Genomic DNA, 14906 nt, shown 5'->3' on the forward strand with positions numbered 1-14906 from the left:
TCGTGTTCAACAAGATAAATGGCGATAGAGCACAGATGTGAGCTGCAGACTATCAGTACAGTGTGTGATGTAATGTATGGACCTTGCAGCCAGGAAGAGAACACAGCTGACAGCCAGGTAGGCCAGCAGCATGAAGAGCCAGACAGCTGGAGAGAAAGGATCGAGGAAGGAGAAGTAACCTGGCTTCCGACCCTGGTAGAGAAAGAAAGAAGAAGAGGAGAAAGAGAGGTAAATAGAAGGAGAAACACAGACAGACAGGAAGGTACAGTGTGTTAGAAAACAAGGTGTCACGTCTCAGCAGTCAGGGAATGTCCTCTTTGCACCACAGGAGGGCAGTGTCCTTCACTGCACTCTGATAGTAAGTCTGCAGTGCTTTGATACGCTAATGCTACAATCCATAAACGCTCCGTTTCACAATGCCTACTGCTGAAGCATACTTGGCTTAGACCCAAAACCTCATTAGCAATGTAAAACTGCCACTGTTACCCAGTTACAAAGCACTGACTTATTGAGCAATTTAAACTGCACCTATAAATTTCACTGTGGACACAGTGGATGCAGCATGCAACATACAACACAAATTCAATCCTCAGCTTCAAAGATGAGATCAACTCTTATGTAATATTCAGTCTGATTCCATAAGATTCTTCTAACAAGTGTAGCCCGTCGTCTTCTTTATGACCCTGACAGCATAAAAGCAGTGCAAACAAAAGAAATGAAATCCAGCACAAGATCTGTAGTGAGTATCACCCAGTGGGCGCCCTACAGCCCCACATAACACCCTCACCAGTTGAACTCTGTACAAGATGCTGATTCCCAGGGTCATGAAAGGCTTAGAGAAGTCGATTACTTTCTCTCTCTCTGATGTGATGGTGAAGCCTGCCACAGCCAGGTCTGCTTTCTGTAGGATTGACAAAGATAGATAGTAGTGGGGGCGAGAGAAAGATAGAGGTAGTGGATGAGAGTCAGAAAGAAAAACGACAAGTGGTCAGGTAACTGTGCAAAAATAGAAAGACACTTGATGCTGCTCTGGGTAGATGAGAGCTCTGTTTGTATAAAATGTTGGCTTCCCGAATGAAAAATGAAAAGTTTGACTATGCACTTGAAAATACATTTAGAAAAACATACAGACGTACACTCTATCCCTTTCTCTTTCCTCTGGCACACACACTCACACATTATCCACCATCCAAATGAGGCTAATTGCAAGTAAGCACTGGGTGGCTGGTCTTTCCACCTGTATAAAACCTTACAGGTCTCTGGTTGCTTTGCCTCCCCTCCATCTCTTCCATTAAAAGCTAATTGATGAACATGGGCCGCTAATTAGAGCTGAGTGATCAGGCAGTGGGAAAGGCAGGGAGAAGAGAAAGCATGGAGAGCTGGGGGAGCACCAGTGTGGCAGGCCCCACACAGGGACCACTGTCTGGTAATTGAAGTATACCGTATGGTAATTAAGCAAAGAGGAGCTCTCATTAGCCTGCTTCAACCAGAGTGTCTGTCAGAGGCACACTAGGCCAGGACAGGGAGAGAAAGAAGGGGGACAGGCTGGGATGGAGGAGGGTTACTGCAAGGAAAGATGGTGCAGACAATTTTAGGCAATGCTACCACTCTCTTTTGGGGAATTATCAACTCAGCTTTTGTCCTAGATAAGAGTCTTATTCTCCTCTGAGGGCAATTTGAGACATGGGAAGTTACAGCAGAGTTGTGGTTTGGGGCTACAGTGTGAGTGTGTGTGTGTGTGGGTGTGTGCGTGCATACATGCATTTCTGTTTGTAGAGACACTGGTTAAAACATTTGAGCATGTTTCTGCGTTTTTGGTGTGTATGTGAGAGAGAGAGAGAGAGAGAGAGAGAGAGAGAGAGGGAGAGGGAGAGCACTCACCCTGTTGATTAGCTCTCCAACCATGCCAGTCCAAGAGCCGTTGGGCTCTGGAGCACCATACAGCCCATCATCCACCAGCTTGATCTTGAAGGAGAATTTTAAGATGTCTGCCAGCTCCCTCAGCATGTCGACACAGAAGCCCTCATACTGGTCGTTGCCCTGGAAATCCTGGTAGTTCTCTTTGCGCATCACATATGGGTTCTCCTGAACATGGGGGCGACATGACGGGTTTGAATACCCTGTCTGAGGAGGGATTACTGACTTATGTCAAAAATAGATTAAAAGGAATAGTTTGAAATTTTGGGAAATATGCTTATTTACTTTCTGGCAGAGAGTGATGAGAAGATCAATACCACTCTCATACTGTATCTGTTTGTTAAATATGAAGCTACAACCAGGAGATGATTAGCTTAGCTTGCACAAAGACTGGTAACAGGGTGAAACAGCTAGCCTGGTTCTAAGCTAAGCTAACTGGCTGTAGCTTCATATTTACTGTGCAGCCATGAGAGTGGTATCAATCTTCTCATCTAACTCTTGGCAAAAAAGTGAATAAGCATATTTTGCAAAATATCACATTTTTCCTTTAAGATAGCTAATGTACCAGCACAAGTTGCTATTGGCGTATCATTGGTAATTTTGTAAAGTAAGCATCCCTATTTTTTAAATGTAACTCTAAAGAATTTTGAGTCTCTACTAAAATTAAATGTAATGTATTTAAAGTAGAATTCCACCTATTTTACACATCAAAATCTGTTTATTTGACATGGGGATTACTACTCAGTCTGTCAAAACAGTTATGCAGGAAAGCCTGTAAGCATTGGGTTTTAAAGACATGGGACTTAACCAGGCGGTACGAGTCTAACAAAAAAATGATATACAGTTTCATCATGGGAATTGTAGGATTCAGCTGTTTTGGAGTTCGACCAATGCTTTGGACTGAAAGTCAGGATATCTTGGCTACTGCAGAATCAATTTAGACTATTCTTTTTTTTAATCTGTCTCTTGTGAGTCCCCCAACATTAAGGAAGCCCAATACTAAACTTCTGGAGAATTCCTTTAAAATACATAAAATTTCCTGTCCAGAAGAAGGTGGAAAATCCAAGAAGATTGTTTAGAGTCGTCCACCAATCGGAAGGTCGGCGGTTCGATCCTGGCTTCCCCCACATGTTTTAGTGTCCTTGGGCAAGACACGAAATCCCAAATTGCCCCCAAGGGCTGTGCCTTCGGTGCTTGAGTGTGTGTGAATGATTTACTTTCTTTGAACTGAACATCAGTGTGTGAATGTGAAGGTTATATGATATATATGATATAGTTGAAGCGCTTTCAGTAGTCATAAAAGACCAGAAAGGCACTATATAAGTACAGTCCATTTACCATTTCCACAGCTATTGAAATAGACAAACCTGGCTACCAAGAGAAGACTGTGTCCTCATTGTGATCTGCAAGCCACTGAGACAGAGCTTCACTTCCTCACTGAGTGTACTTAATATATTAAAGGAAGAATTATTTCACAAAGCTAGCATATAAGCTAGCCAGAAATCCCCCACCACACGAACAAAGGTAAAATTATCTAATGTACTGCAAAATAGCTCTCTTGGTTACCAAATATGTATGCTTGCCACAACGAAAGATAAAACACTTGAGACTCCTCCTTTGTTCTACCATTTTTTGCTAGTTTAGGTTCTAAAGGTTTGTATTGTTTAGGATTATATGTCTTTTTTAATTTGGTTTCTTAAATGTAATATTCAGTAACATGTACATATGGATTGTAAAGCCCATGAGGCAAATGCTGATTTGTCGTATTGGGCTGCATAAATAAAACTGACTTGACATGTAATGGAGCTTTGACAATAATGTAACATCAATATTCATGCCAATAAAGCTTATTTAATTTTGGAAAGAACTGTCAGTGTGATGTTATATTACAGCATAATGTGGTGAAGAGGATTTACTGTATCAGGTGATTTTACACATCTAGACCAACCTGAAGATGGTGGAGCAGCATCATGGAAGGGGTTTATTGATTTTCTGATATAGTATTACTCATATGGAAACCAGAAGGAGACAACTTCTAGTGTTTTGACAGAGATTTTGCCAGTTTGAATTTAGTAACACATCTCTCTCAGTGCTCTGTCAGTTTCTATGACAGCTACAGTGACAGCAAAATTAGCAGAAACAGACCACAACACAGCATGAGCTGTGGCACAGCCTGCGCAGTAACACAAAAACAACTCTGACCTCACCAGCGTGGTGGTCCAGAAGGTAACTGTGACCTTACCAGTATGGTGGTGACAATGAGTGTCTTGTTTGCCAGCGTCTCTGAGACATTAATATCCAGACTGGTAGAGTTCATTGCCAGGGTGTTGTTGGAGTACCAGATCCCAATCTAACAGAGAAGAGAAAGCAAGAGAAAATCAATGGCTTTTGTGGGATGAATAATGTACTGTTAAGCTCTTACTTCACTGCAACTGTTTTACTGTTGTGGCAGGCTACACACGATCAATAGCAAATTCAGTAAGTGCATTAACAGTATTGGTATATTTTATAGAGTACCTTTGCACGTTGAATATTTTATGCTTTGCATTGGTATCCATACTGTTATGTATTGTATATGCACATTGATTTCATTGCCCCCATTGGAGCCATACACGTACCTGCAGTATTATGCACTGTAAAAAAAACACTGCTGTTTACAAGCAGAGCAATGAGCTGGGACAAGATGGAAGTAAATGAAAAGCATTCTTGATCAGGAGTTTCTTTGCCATGTGTATTTTCCTTTACTAACACCTTTCTTAAATTGCATAAAAAACAGCTCACATATTTCCATTTTATGGAGATAGTAAAGTCACTTAGGTACATAAGTGTGTGATTATGACCCAACCAGTGTGCAGGGGTGGAGCCGCAGCTCGCAGAGGCATTTCTTTGGGAGATATTACTGTACATCTTTCAATAGGTCAGAGGAGAGGTAATGACTCCTCAGACAGACTCACAGTTTTTCTATGGCACTCTTTATCCTGCCCTGGCATTTAAGAGTGATCTTTTCTCAGTGAACCACCACTGCCTGCCTCAGTGTGGGTGATGCTGTGCAGAGAGGTGAGCAGAGTTAAAGTGTTAATTATCACAACCTAAGTCTCCCACTGAGTTTAAGTCTAGATTTAGGTATGGTTATCAGCTGGCATTTGGTGTTAACATGGGAGGCAGCTGGCCTTTAGTACAGGTGAAGAGAAAGTGTTTCCTCCAGTCAATGAACTGCAACGTAATTCCCTTAGTCTGGATCTGCAGTGATGTGTGTACTTGTGCTTCATTTAATCTTGACTTTGAAATGCAGGTGAAATGCATTTTGATTTCTATCTTCCCTCACCTTTCCTTCTAATGCTTACTGGAGGAGTCTGCATTGACAGAATAATGCACCAAAATGGTCCTAAACACCTGGTTGACTGGGACTGCTGTCATTTTATTTTGGTTCCCCACAACCCTTAACAAATTTGTTGTGGCTTGTAACTAGTAGAAAAAAGATAAAACTAAACCCAGACTTACAGGGGAGATCTGGTTCAGGAAAATGAATGAAAAGGAATTTATGTGTAAAACTTAGAAGAAATGATACATGGTTCCTCTTACAAATTAAATGCAACTCAAACCCAACTGATTGTAAATATGTATAATAACAATATGAAGAAACTGCAAGGCGTTGCTAAAAAGGAACAGGTATACTTGTACAATGTAACAACACTGAATTGTTTTAGAATCGTAGTGGCAAAACATATGAGTTTCTAGGAAGGTTCTAGGAATCAGCACTGTAGTCATGACCACTTTAGTCTATCTCAAGTGTAAGACCTGAACCAGTTATGTTCAAGTGAAAATGTGAAGAAAGTGAAGTGAAGAAACCAAAACCAATACAGATCAAAATTAAGCCTAAGTAAGTCCAGTTCTACATGACAAAGACAGAAATAAACTCCATTAAGACACCATATGATTATTTTATACAGCATTATATAAGATGAATTTCAATTGAAATTCATTTGATGGACTATATGAGCAGCTAATGTATTCCAGTGGCCATCAGATAAAATAAATGTGAACACATATTTGCAGCTACTACATGACCCACGTCTGATGGCAGGTTACACTACAGTGCCGTCAGGTGAAACGCATCAAACCAACTTCACAAAATAACTATCTGTGATGACCTCAGTGTTAAACTCCTCCTGTGGCATTGTGAAATCAGACGGGTGACCTGTAACTAACCCAAAGCCTATGGGCGATGTGACCTGGCTGCTGCATGATAACAGGTGACTCCTGACCTCTTTGTGGCCTCCTCGGTGTTTCTCCAGGATCCGCAGGGTGTAGTTGGTCCTCTGACCTTTGCTGTTGAACTCCACACGCCCTGTCAGACCATCGTACTCCACCTGGCAGGCAGACGGAGAGAGTGAGGTGAGGAAGTATGCGAGAGGAAGGGAAAGAGGAGAAGGAAAGATGATGGAGAGTAGGTAGAAACAATGAGGAGAGATGGAGGCATAAACACAGGCAATCTTCTATATAAAACCAAACATTTTTCTTCTCACTATCCATCATGATTAGGCAAACAGGTACTATCTACAGTGATTAGGAGGAAAGAGAAGGTGAAAGACAAAAAGAAAGAAAGTGCTAGAGAGACAGAGGAAGTGTCAGAGGCTGGACCAGACAGGGATGATCAGTTTCAGATCAACTTAGGAGAAAGTGACTGAGCGAGAGGCTCAGATAGAGCAGCAAAAGGAGTCAACAGTTCCCTAATAAGACTCAGAACTGCACCTCACAGCTCAGCTCTGCCTCTCCAAAACCCAGGTGCTGGCACAGTTAGCGAGATCTATGATGAATGGCACGGTGCTGAAGATGGAGTACACCATGATGTTGACTAACAAAGGCAGATGTCGGGCCTGTGGGGTGGAGGCAATGAGAGATGGGACTCAGGCTGCCTTGACAACAGGTCAATGATGAGAGAGACCAGAGATGGGAGATGACAAAGAGTAACAGACAGAGGTTACATGCAACATGAGATGAGGATGATAGAGAATGTAGTTGTACTGTAGTCATTAATCAATAAGTAAATCGAGAGAAAATTAATCAACCACAATTCTGATTTATCATAACCGTATCAAAAGTCATTTTTCAAGCAAAAATGCCAAACATTTGGCAGTTGTACATAATCAAATGTGAAATTTTCTGCATTTCTCTGATATATATCATTAGAAATTGAAAATGTTAGAGTTTGGGCTGTTGGTCCAACAAGACAGGCCATCTGATGTAGGGCTGCAGTGATTATGATCTTCATTATACGATTAATCGATTTGTTCAGTGTTTAAAAGATTAATTGAGTAATTGCTTTAGCTCTAATTTGAAGATGTCACCTTATATGCTTTGGGAAATTGTAATGGGTATTTTCACTTTTTAACATTCTAACAAGTTTCTGATATTTTATTGACAAAATTATTTATAGATTAATCAAAAACTAAACATCACTTTAAATGATAATGAAAATAATTGTTAATTGCGGCCCAACGTATTTTGCTAGTGTAAAAAAGAAACATCTTGACTATGATGATAACACTTGGAGACTTTACACAGAAGTGAGGCTACAATGGATGTGAATATCACAGTGTGGACATCTAAAGAATTAAAAATTAAATTAAAGCTCATATCTTACCTATGTTTCTCATGATGTATGTACATGAGCATGCATATCAGCAGGTGACATATTGTATTTATCAAGCGTTTACCATGCGCAGGTAGTTCATAAGACTGGTCCCATGTTGCCAGATCTGAGGTGAGGTGCAGCTGAGTGGCTTCACTCCGATTTCCTGACTGCGGTTCAATTCCCTTACCGCCCCCACCACCACATGTACCGCATCAAACATCAGCGCTGACGAGAGCTGTGGAAGGGGGAGAGGAAACAAAAGAGAAACGGAGGGGGAGAAAGGCAAAGGGGGGAGGGATGAAAACACAGCAAGGAAAAAAATGAGTCAAAGGAGAAGATGCAATGAGGAGAAAGGTGCAAGCAGAGATTATTGAATGGTTAACATATATAGAGGGAGGGAGGCAGGGAAAATAAGATGAGAGAGAGAAGAGATGTGAGGTTTGAGTAAACCAGTGGGGAGGAAACACAGATGGATACATCAATACCCATTAAATACAAGCAAAAGACTAACTGAATCTCTTTAACTGCTCCATGAATCAGTGTGAGGAATAATGATGCTTAATGTTACATGGCATACAAACAAAGCTTTGAAAATTACTCCTGAATGTGCGCATGCATGAGTACTTGAGTGTCCATGTGACTGACCGCAGGGCCAGGGTACGTTAGGTCACAGCCCTCCCTCCAAGAGAGGTTGAGGCTCCTGATGAACTCCAAATAGAAGGGATGGGTGGTGTTAAACATGGAGAAACCCACAATGTTGGACTGCTCATCCACTATATCATCCAGTCTCAGTAGTGGGAAGTCCTAGAAAGGAGGGGGAGCAGGGAGGGTGTTTGCAAGAGAGACAGAAAATTCAGGTGAGTGACAGTGTATCAAATCTTGAAAAATACTGTGCAAAGGATAGTGTGATAAAGAAAAAGAGAGGCTACGGGGAGTGACAATATCTAATCTCTGATGGAGAGAGAAAAACTGATATAGACAGCTAGGAAAAGGAGAAAACAGTAATACAGGGTAAAGAATGGTTGATGGAAATGACTCCAGTAGCTTTTCACAGAAATATACACACAAAATGCAGCATCTACAGCACAAGAGCACATCATGTACAGAGGATGGAGAGGGGAGAAATAAATAAAAATTAGGCACAGAGCATAAAGTGACACATTAATTCAAATGGTAGAAGGAGAGGGAAGTATATCAAAGAGGCAGATGAAAACACCAGAAGCGTAGAGAAGGTGGCGGGTGGTAGAAGAAAAAGGGCACATCACTTCTGTCATCACCTTCACCTCAAACCCCTTTTTCTGCAGTTTTTTTTTGCCATCCTCCTCTGCACTTCCACATCTTTGTACAGTATGTTCATTTCTCACATCTCGCTCTCTTTCCCTCTCCCCATCCTTCATCTCCTCTCTCTTTTTTCTCTCTCTGTCACCTCTCTCTTCTCCCTTTATCTAATACTTTCTCCACTTTTGCTCGCTCATAAAGGGACAGAAGTGGAGGAGCAGGAGAGAGGAACGAGCGAACATGGAGGAACAGGAGACAGAAGAGAGGAAGGGGTAGACCTGGCGAGCTCTTACCATGGTGGTGAGGATGTACTTGTAAAATGCTGATGTCATCCCCAGCTCAGATGCCTGTAGGACAAAGAGAAAAAGAGGTGAAGATGAAAAAATAAAGAAGAGGCAGGTGGGATACAGAATGTGGAAAGAGAGAGTAGGGGAAGATGTAGAAAGATTGATGGAGGGAGAGAGAGAGAGAGAGAGAGGGCAAAGAAGGAGAGTTATTGAGAGGCAGAGAGCAAAGGAGACAGTTGGGGGACAAAGTAGGAGAGAATATGGGGGAGGAGGGGAGGGGGGAGAGGGAGCATACGTTAATCACAGCTTTACATCATCAGGCTAACACTAGGACATTTCGCTAAGGGCGGACAGCCGCTCCAATGTGCCCAGTGAAAACATCCCATACACATTCAAACTGTGACTCACTGCGCTGGCTATCGGCATTACAGGCCGTACTATGAATCAGAACAAGCCTGGGTAACATCTGCACCGCATCCCAGCAGAAGATGTTCTTATGTCAAATACTTTTTTAAGAGTGTAAGTGATTATTGCTGGCAGACATGCATAAATATTGTTCGCTATGCAGCTCTGGAGGGCAGAGAAGGTAAAGATACATATTAATTCTGTTACAACAACAAATGTGTAGCTTGTGGGGCTTTGAGAGAGTTGTTTTGTTATTTTACAAATGGTAAGCTCTGCAAGCCCTTCATGACTGTAACCTGAATTTCCCAAATGGATACATTAAAGAGGAAAACACAAATCCCAGAATATTACTGTGTGCATTGTGTAAGTAAGAGTAACTTCATATCCTGCACGTGTGGGCTGCTCTGAAGAATGTATTGATGTTTGAGAACTGACCTTCTTGAGGATGAGATAGGAGACAGAAGCATTGGCGTCAATGATGATGGTGGCCACTTTGTCGTCACGGATCTCCTTCAGCAGCGGCGTAGGGTCCAGGTTGTCATCCAGCATCCTGATTGACAGCGTCTCCCGAGAGATGAGAAAGCGGCGGACCAGTTCCTCCAATCTCAGCAGGCCTGAGGCAGAGCCAAAACAGAGCCGAGCCGCATATCAGTGTCTGTATCAGTAGACACAACTAATATTTCCAAAATGTGCCCATTTTGCAGGACCTGTGAAAATCTTGATTTATACTCAGATTGCTGAATATTTGTGTCATTTTGCAAAGCGTGATCGATGTTTTGTCTAAATCCCTAGGAAATTAAACATTTTTTAATATGAAGTCTACACTATGCATTCACTGCTTCTCTCAGTAGAACTTATTTCAATCTGTTATGACCTCCACCAAGAAGTTGTATTCAGTGTCATGTGTTTGTTTGTTTGTCTTAGCAGTATATCCCAAAATGAGCTGGACAGATTTTGTTAGTTGAAGAAGAGTTAGGCTATGGGCCAAGGAACAACTGATTAGTTTGTCGTGTAGTTAGCGCCGCCATGTGGCCATTTATAAAACACTTCACATTTTGCTCAAAACACCTAACAGTGAGGCACAAAAACAAAGTTCTTCCTCTGGATTCTTTGACTTTGCATGAATCTTTCAGACTATATCCATGTAGACCTAGACAGATTTTCCACCATCTAGAATTTTTTTTTCATCACTCCTGCTACAGACACACTGACAAAGGCAAAGGTGCAGATACACAGTGTGATTTTAAAGAGATAAGACCATAGGTATTAAAGGTTTTTTAAGCTATCTGCTTGAGTGTCCGCCGTTAGATTTTATATATCACATCATAGGCATGGATCTTCACATATCTTTAATGTTGCTCGTACAGATTTTGTCTAATATTTGTCTTAATATAAATATTTGGATGAGACCAAAAAAGCTTTAAAGGTGAGGTAGGCGATTCTAATCCAATACACGTCTTTTTGTCAAATTCAGTGAATATCTCCTCACGGTCTGCTAGCTGTCTGTTCAGTGTGTGCGCTGAAAAAAAAAACTCTGGCTCTGTAAATGGGAAATAAAGTGGCTTGGACCGGGCCACACAACACTATTCTAGCCATTCCAGCCATGATTTATATGTCAGGTAACGTTAAATGACTTGCCCACGGACATTCAGCTTACTCTCTAGTTTGCCAAGATATGCTGTTGTTGTGATGTTAGCTATAGTAGCAGGAGAGTTGTGAGTATCGCTGTCTGGAGCTGGTTTGCTGGCTCTGGGAAGAGAAGATCTCGTCCTCCTTAGGACATAAAAAATGCTCTGCTTTGAAAAATCAAACTTTTCAGTTACCTAATTAAAATTTTTCATTGCAAAAGCTTAACTACTAGACACAAGATGTCTCCTGCTTTACCATCCATTCAGTGTAAGTGCGCTGGAGGTTTCAAGTTTTCACATCACATTTATGTAAGTTGCATATTGGACCATGACTGGCTTCCAAACTGGCTTTGATGTCACAAAATCATGCTCATACGTACACATTTTCCTATATGTCCACATTTTTCAAGGTTTGACATAAACTGCCATAGCATTTAAATGCATTGTACAAATGCAACAAGTGTACATATTAACTCCCAAAGGTACAACAAAATCTGAAGACATTTTAGCCATGTATGGTGCTACAGCAACATGGCAAAATATAACTCAGTCAACATAACTCAGTGATTGTGAGTCTGAATCTTTGTACTAAGCCCTAATATTCCCAGACACGTTTCATGTGTCCTCCAAAATTCATGGTTCCTGTCAGCCCATCAGCATGACAAATTTCTAAACATTTTCTATTAATAGAATAATAAATTTAGAGGGTTGTGAAGCCTTGGCAGAGGTATGCGCTCTTTGAGTGCTTTGTAATTCACTTTGTATCTGTTGTCTCATCCATCAATGAGTGCTTTTCATTTCTTCAGTAATGTATGTACTGTGAGTAAAATAGTATGTGTTCAAAATAAGGTTGTCACGATATCAGAATTTTAAACTTATAATACTAGTATAAAAAAACGATACTCGATACCAAGACAAAAAGAAAAAAGTCCTAGGCACACAAAATTTATTATTAACAACCTGCACATAGTGCTGGTACAGAAACTGAACGAAGGAATATATACCAACACATGTGTAATAATGTTAATAGTAATTAACATGATTATTACTATTCTTAAATGTTTTCCCTACCTTGAAGGCTTACACATTCTTTATGTCGTTATTATTGCTTTTAGTATTTTTTTTCTCTAATGTTGCTTCACTTGTAAACACAGAACAGTGGTCTCCGTGGGTTTCACCTGTATAAATACCTACAGTAGACGGCGGTCCGCATGCCCCCAGTTTGGAGAAGCAGACAGGAGTACCAGCACTGAAGCTAAGCAATGCACCGCTGTGGAGGGGCAGCAACAAAACGGACTTCAGCCACCTAGAAAAGTCATTATCCGTTTCTGTCTGACGGCAAGGTAAGGTGGTGAAAATATTCTAAATATAGTGTACATTTAACTCATAATGATTTTTTTAGGTGGCTAAAATACGTTTTGTTGCTGCCTAGGTCCACAACAGTGCATTGCTTAGCTTCCGTGCAGGTACTCTTGTCTGCTTCTCAAAACTGGGGGCGTGCCGAACGCCGTCTAAAGATTATAGATCTGTAGTACTTTCGATACTATTGATTGTATAGTTAACGGAGATCGTATTGTTTAAAACACGTGGTATCGGAAAAAGTATGAAAGTATCAACACTTTTGACAGTCTTAGTTCAAAAAGCTGAAAACCTTAAAATCAAATAACAAAACTGGAGATGCAAGGAAGAAACAAAAAAGATGGTCAGGAAGAGGAGCAGAAAGACTGAATACAGTACTTGAGAAAATTCATCCACTTCAAGTGAATTCCTCTCGAAAATGAGTATAACCAATGGCAGTCAAGACTCACTTGACATTGTGCGCGGAATGAGCCTTTACTAGAAAGTCTACCCTGCTGCTTCCTAATTGTAATTCCATAGTAAAGCACCCCTAGCTATGTAAATAAGTGGTGGCACAGCATCTGGGGGACGGAGGGGAAGGGGAGAAGGAGGAGAGGAGGAGGGGTGGAGAGGTAGCGCACAGAGCCCTTCAGCAGGAGAAAGCCTCTGTAAGCAGAGGGGTAATCACTGAACCAGGCCAAAACTTTAATTAGTTTGAGGAAGAAGGGGGAAAAATCAATGCACTTTACAGCTTCCTCTCCTCCCCTCTCTCATTCTCCTTTTTTCACACATTTTCTCTCACACACACAAGCTCTAACCTCTCTATCTTTCTCATCTTAGCCCTGTGCTCTAGTTACCTCTCTCTGTCTTTATCCATCTCGCTCTTATGCCGCCACCATTTCCTCCTGCTTGTGCTCCGTCTCTCCCTCTTGCTGTCCTTAACCTCATCCATCTCATGAAAACTGCATAATGGAATTAGGCTCAGATAGCGCGTTGTGACCCAGGCATAGGGAGAGAAGGAATCGTCGGAAATGACCCAAAATCTCTCACTCACTCTCATTTAACAGAATATCTATGGACTGCTACTTGCACGAGCTAAAGAGGGGAAAATTAGATTAATTCCATTAACATGCTATTGCAAAAATGACCAGTTTCTAAATACGTTATTTAATTAGGATGCGTGCATGGTGGGTGTCAATGAAATGTGTGACTTCACACATTACTCGCCTCACTGACAAAAAAGAGAGAATGTCTACTTCACTTGAACACACCACTCTACACTGGGGTAAACAAGATGAATAAAACAAGTGGACTGGTGGTAAACATTGTCTGATGTTGAACCTCTGCAGCGCCACAGCAGAGCCGCACACACAGACACACAATTATACAAGTACCCCCAAACCCACTCACACATGTATAGACAGACAGTACACTCAGGGGCAACAATACACACATACACACACGCATGCATAAACTGGCACTCAAACACACGAACATGTACAGACAAAGTGAAAAAATACATCAAACACACACACACACCATGCCACACACACCCACGTAGTCGTTCAGAGTGTGGAACAAGCCTGTTGAGTGGCAGTTAGCACCTATTCTGCAGCCATGGCAACCAGCTCCATGGCGATAGATAGCGCAGCCAAGTGGGTCAGAGTCTGCGAGTGTGATAACCTTGTATAGATCACCTTCAAGCCAAATATATTACACATACGCACCCCTCAGTCTCTCTACCAGTAAAAGCTGCATCTTTTGGCCCGGACAGTAACCATCAGGCTATCTGAAGCCTCTAATTCCTCTGAGAGGAAAAGCCCGGTGAAAGACAAGGCTTATCTATCCATTCAACTGATGATCAAAACTGGAAAAAGATGTCTGATGCCATTTCAAAGCTCTTTTAGTTCAATGAAATGACAAGTCCACAAGGAATTCAGCTTACTTTTCAGGAAACCGCAGGCTGGTTAACTGCAGGAGAGATAATGAAAGCATCTCAACGACTGAATACATTTTTCATAATGTCACAGCTTTTTGTTTGTCAAAAGCTACCCTTTTCACACTGCCATGAGAAGTGTCCACAGACTTTAATGGTCCCACTTATTCTTTATGTAATTGCCCTTTAGTTCTTGTACGGTTCTACTTGGCTGGTGTGAGCAGTTCACAGCTGCACAACAACTCATCCCAGCTCAGTTTCACTCAGGACTGGACGAAAAGTCAGGCGATTATTCAGTGGAGGATTTTGCCACCTCCTACAGCACGTAGTGTATTCTGTCATGTATTCACAAAGCTTTGTTTGAACACTACAGCCACCATCCGACCAAGCCCTTTAATTCCTGCGACTCTCGATAGGGAAGTGCATAATAAATCAATAACTCTGTCTTTCAAAATGAAAATAAAGAGGGCTAGTGAATAAGC

General features: G+C 41.5%; 1 protein-coding gene across 4 annotated transcripts in view; it reads right to left on the reverse strand.

Annotated features, from left to right (window-relative positions):
- grik5 (glutamate receptor, ionotropic, kainate 5) overlaps window positions 1-14906 on the reverse strand; it is an 85767-nt gene that overhangs the window by 14893 nt on the left and 55968 nt on the right. For all 4 annotated transcript variants that reach the window (XM_044208831.1, XM_044208833.1, XM_044208832.1 and 1 more), the window contains exons 8-16: window positions 9958-10136; window positions 9124-9177; window positions 8198-8356; window positions 7635-7787; window positions 6183-6287; window positions 4160-4267; window positions 1882-2085; window positions 788-901; window positions 83-192 (exon numbers count right to left, since the gene is read on the reverse strand). In XM_044208831.1, coding sequence (XP_044064766.1) covers window positions 83-192; window positions 788-901; window positions 1882-2085; window positions 4160-4267; window positions 6183-6287; window positions 7635-7787; window positions 8198-8356; window positions 9124-9177; window positions 9958-10136 — 1186 coding nt within the window. The remainder of the gene's footprint in view (window positions 1-82; window positions 193-787; window positions 902-1881; window positions 2086-4159; window positions 4268-6182; window positions 6288-7634; window positions 7788-8197; window positions 8357-9123; window positions 9178-9957; window positions 10137-14906) is intronic.

Source organism: Siniperca chuatsi, linkage group LG9 (genome assembly GCF_020085105.1).
Source record: "Siniperca chuatsi isolate FFG_IHB_CAS linkage group LG9, ASM2008510v1, whole genome shotgun sequence".
In the NCBI taxonomy this organism is placed as follows: Eukaryota; Metazoa; Chordata; class Actinopteri; order Centrarchiformes; family Sinipercidae; genus Siniperca; species Siniperca chuatsi.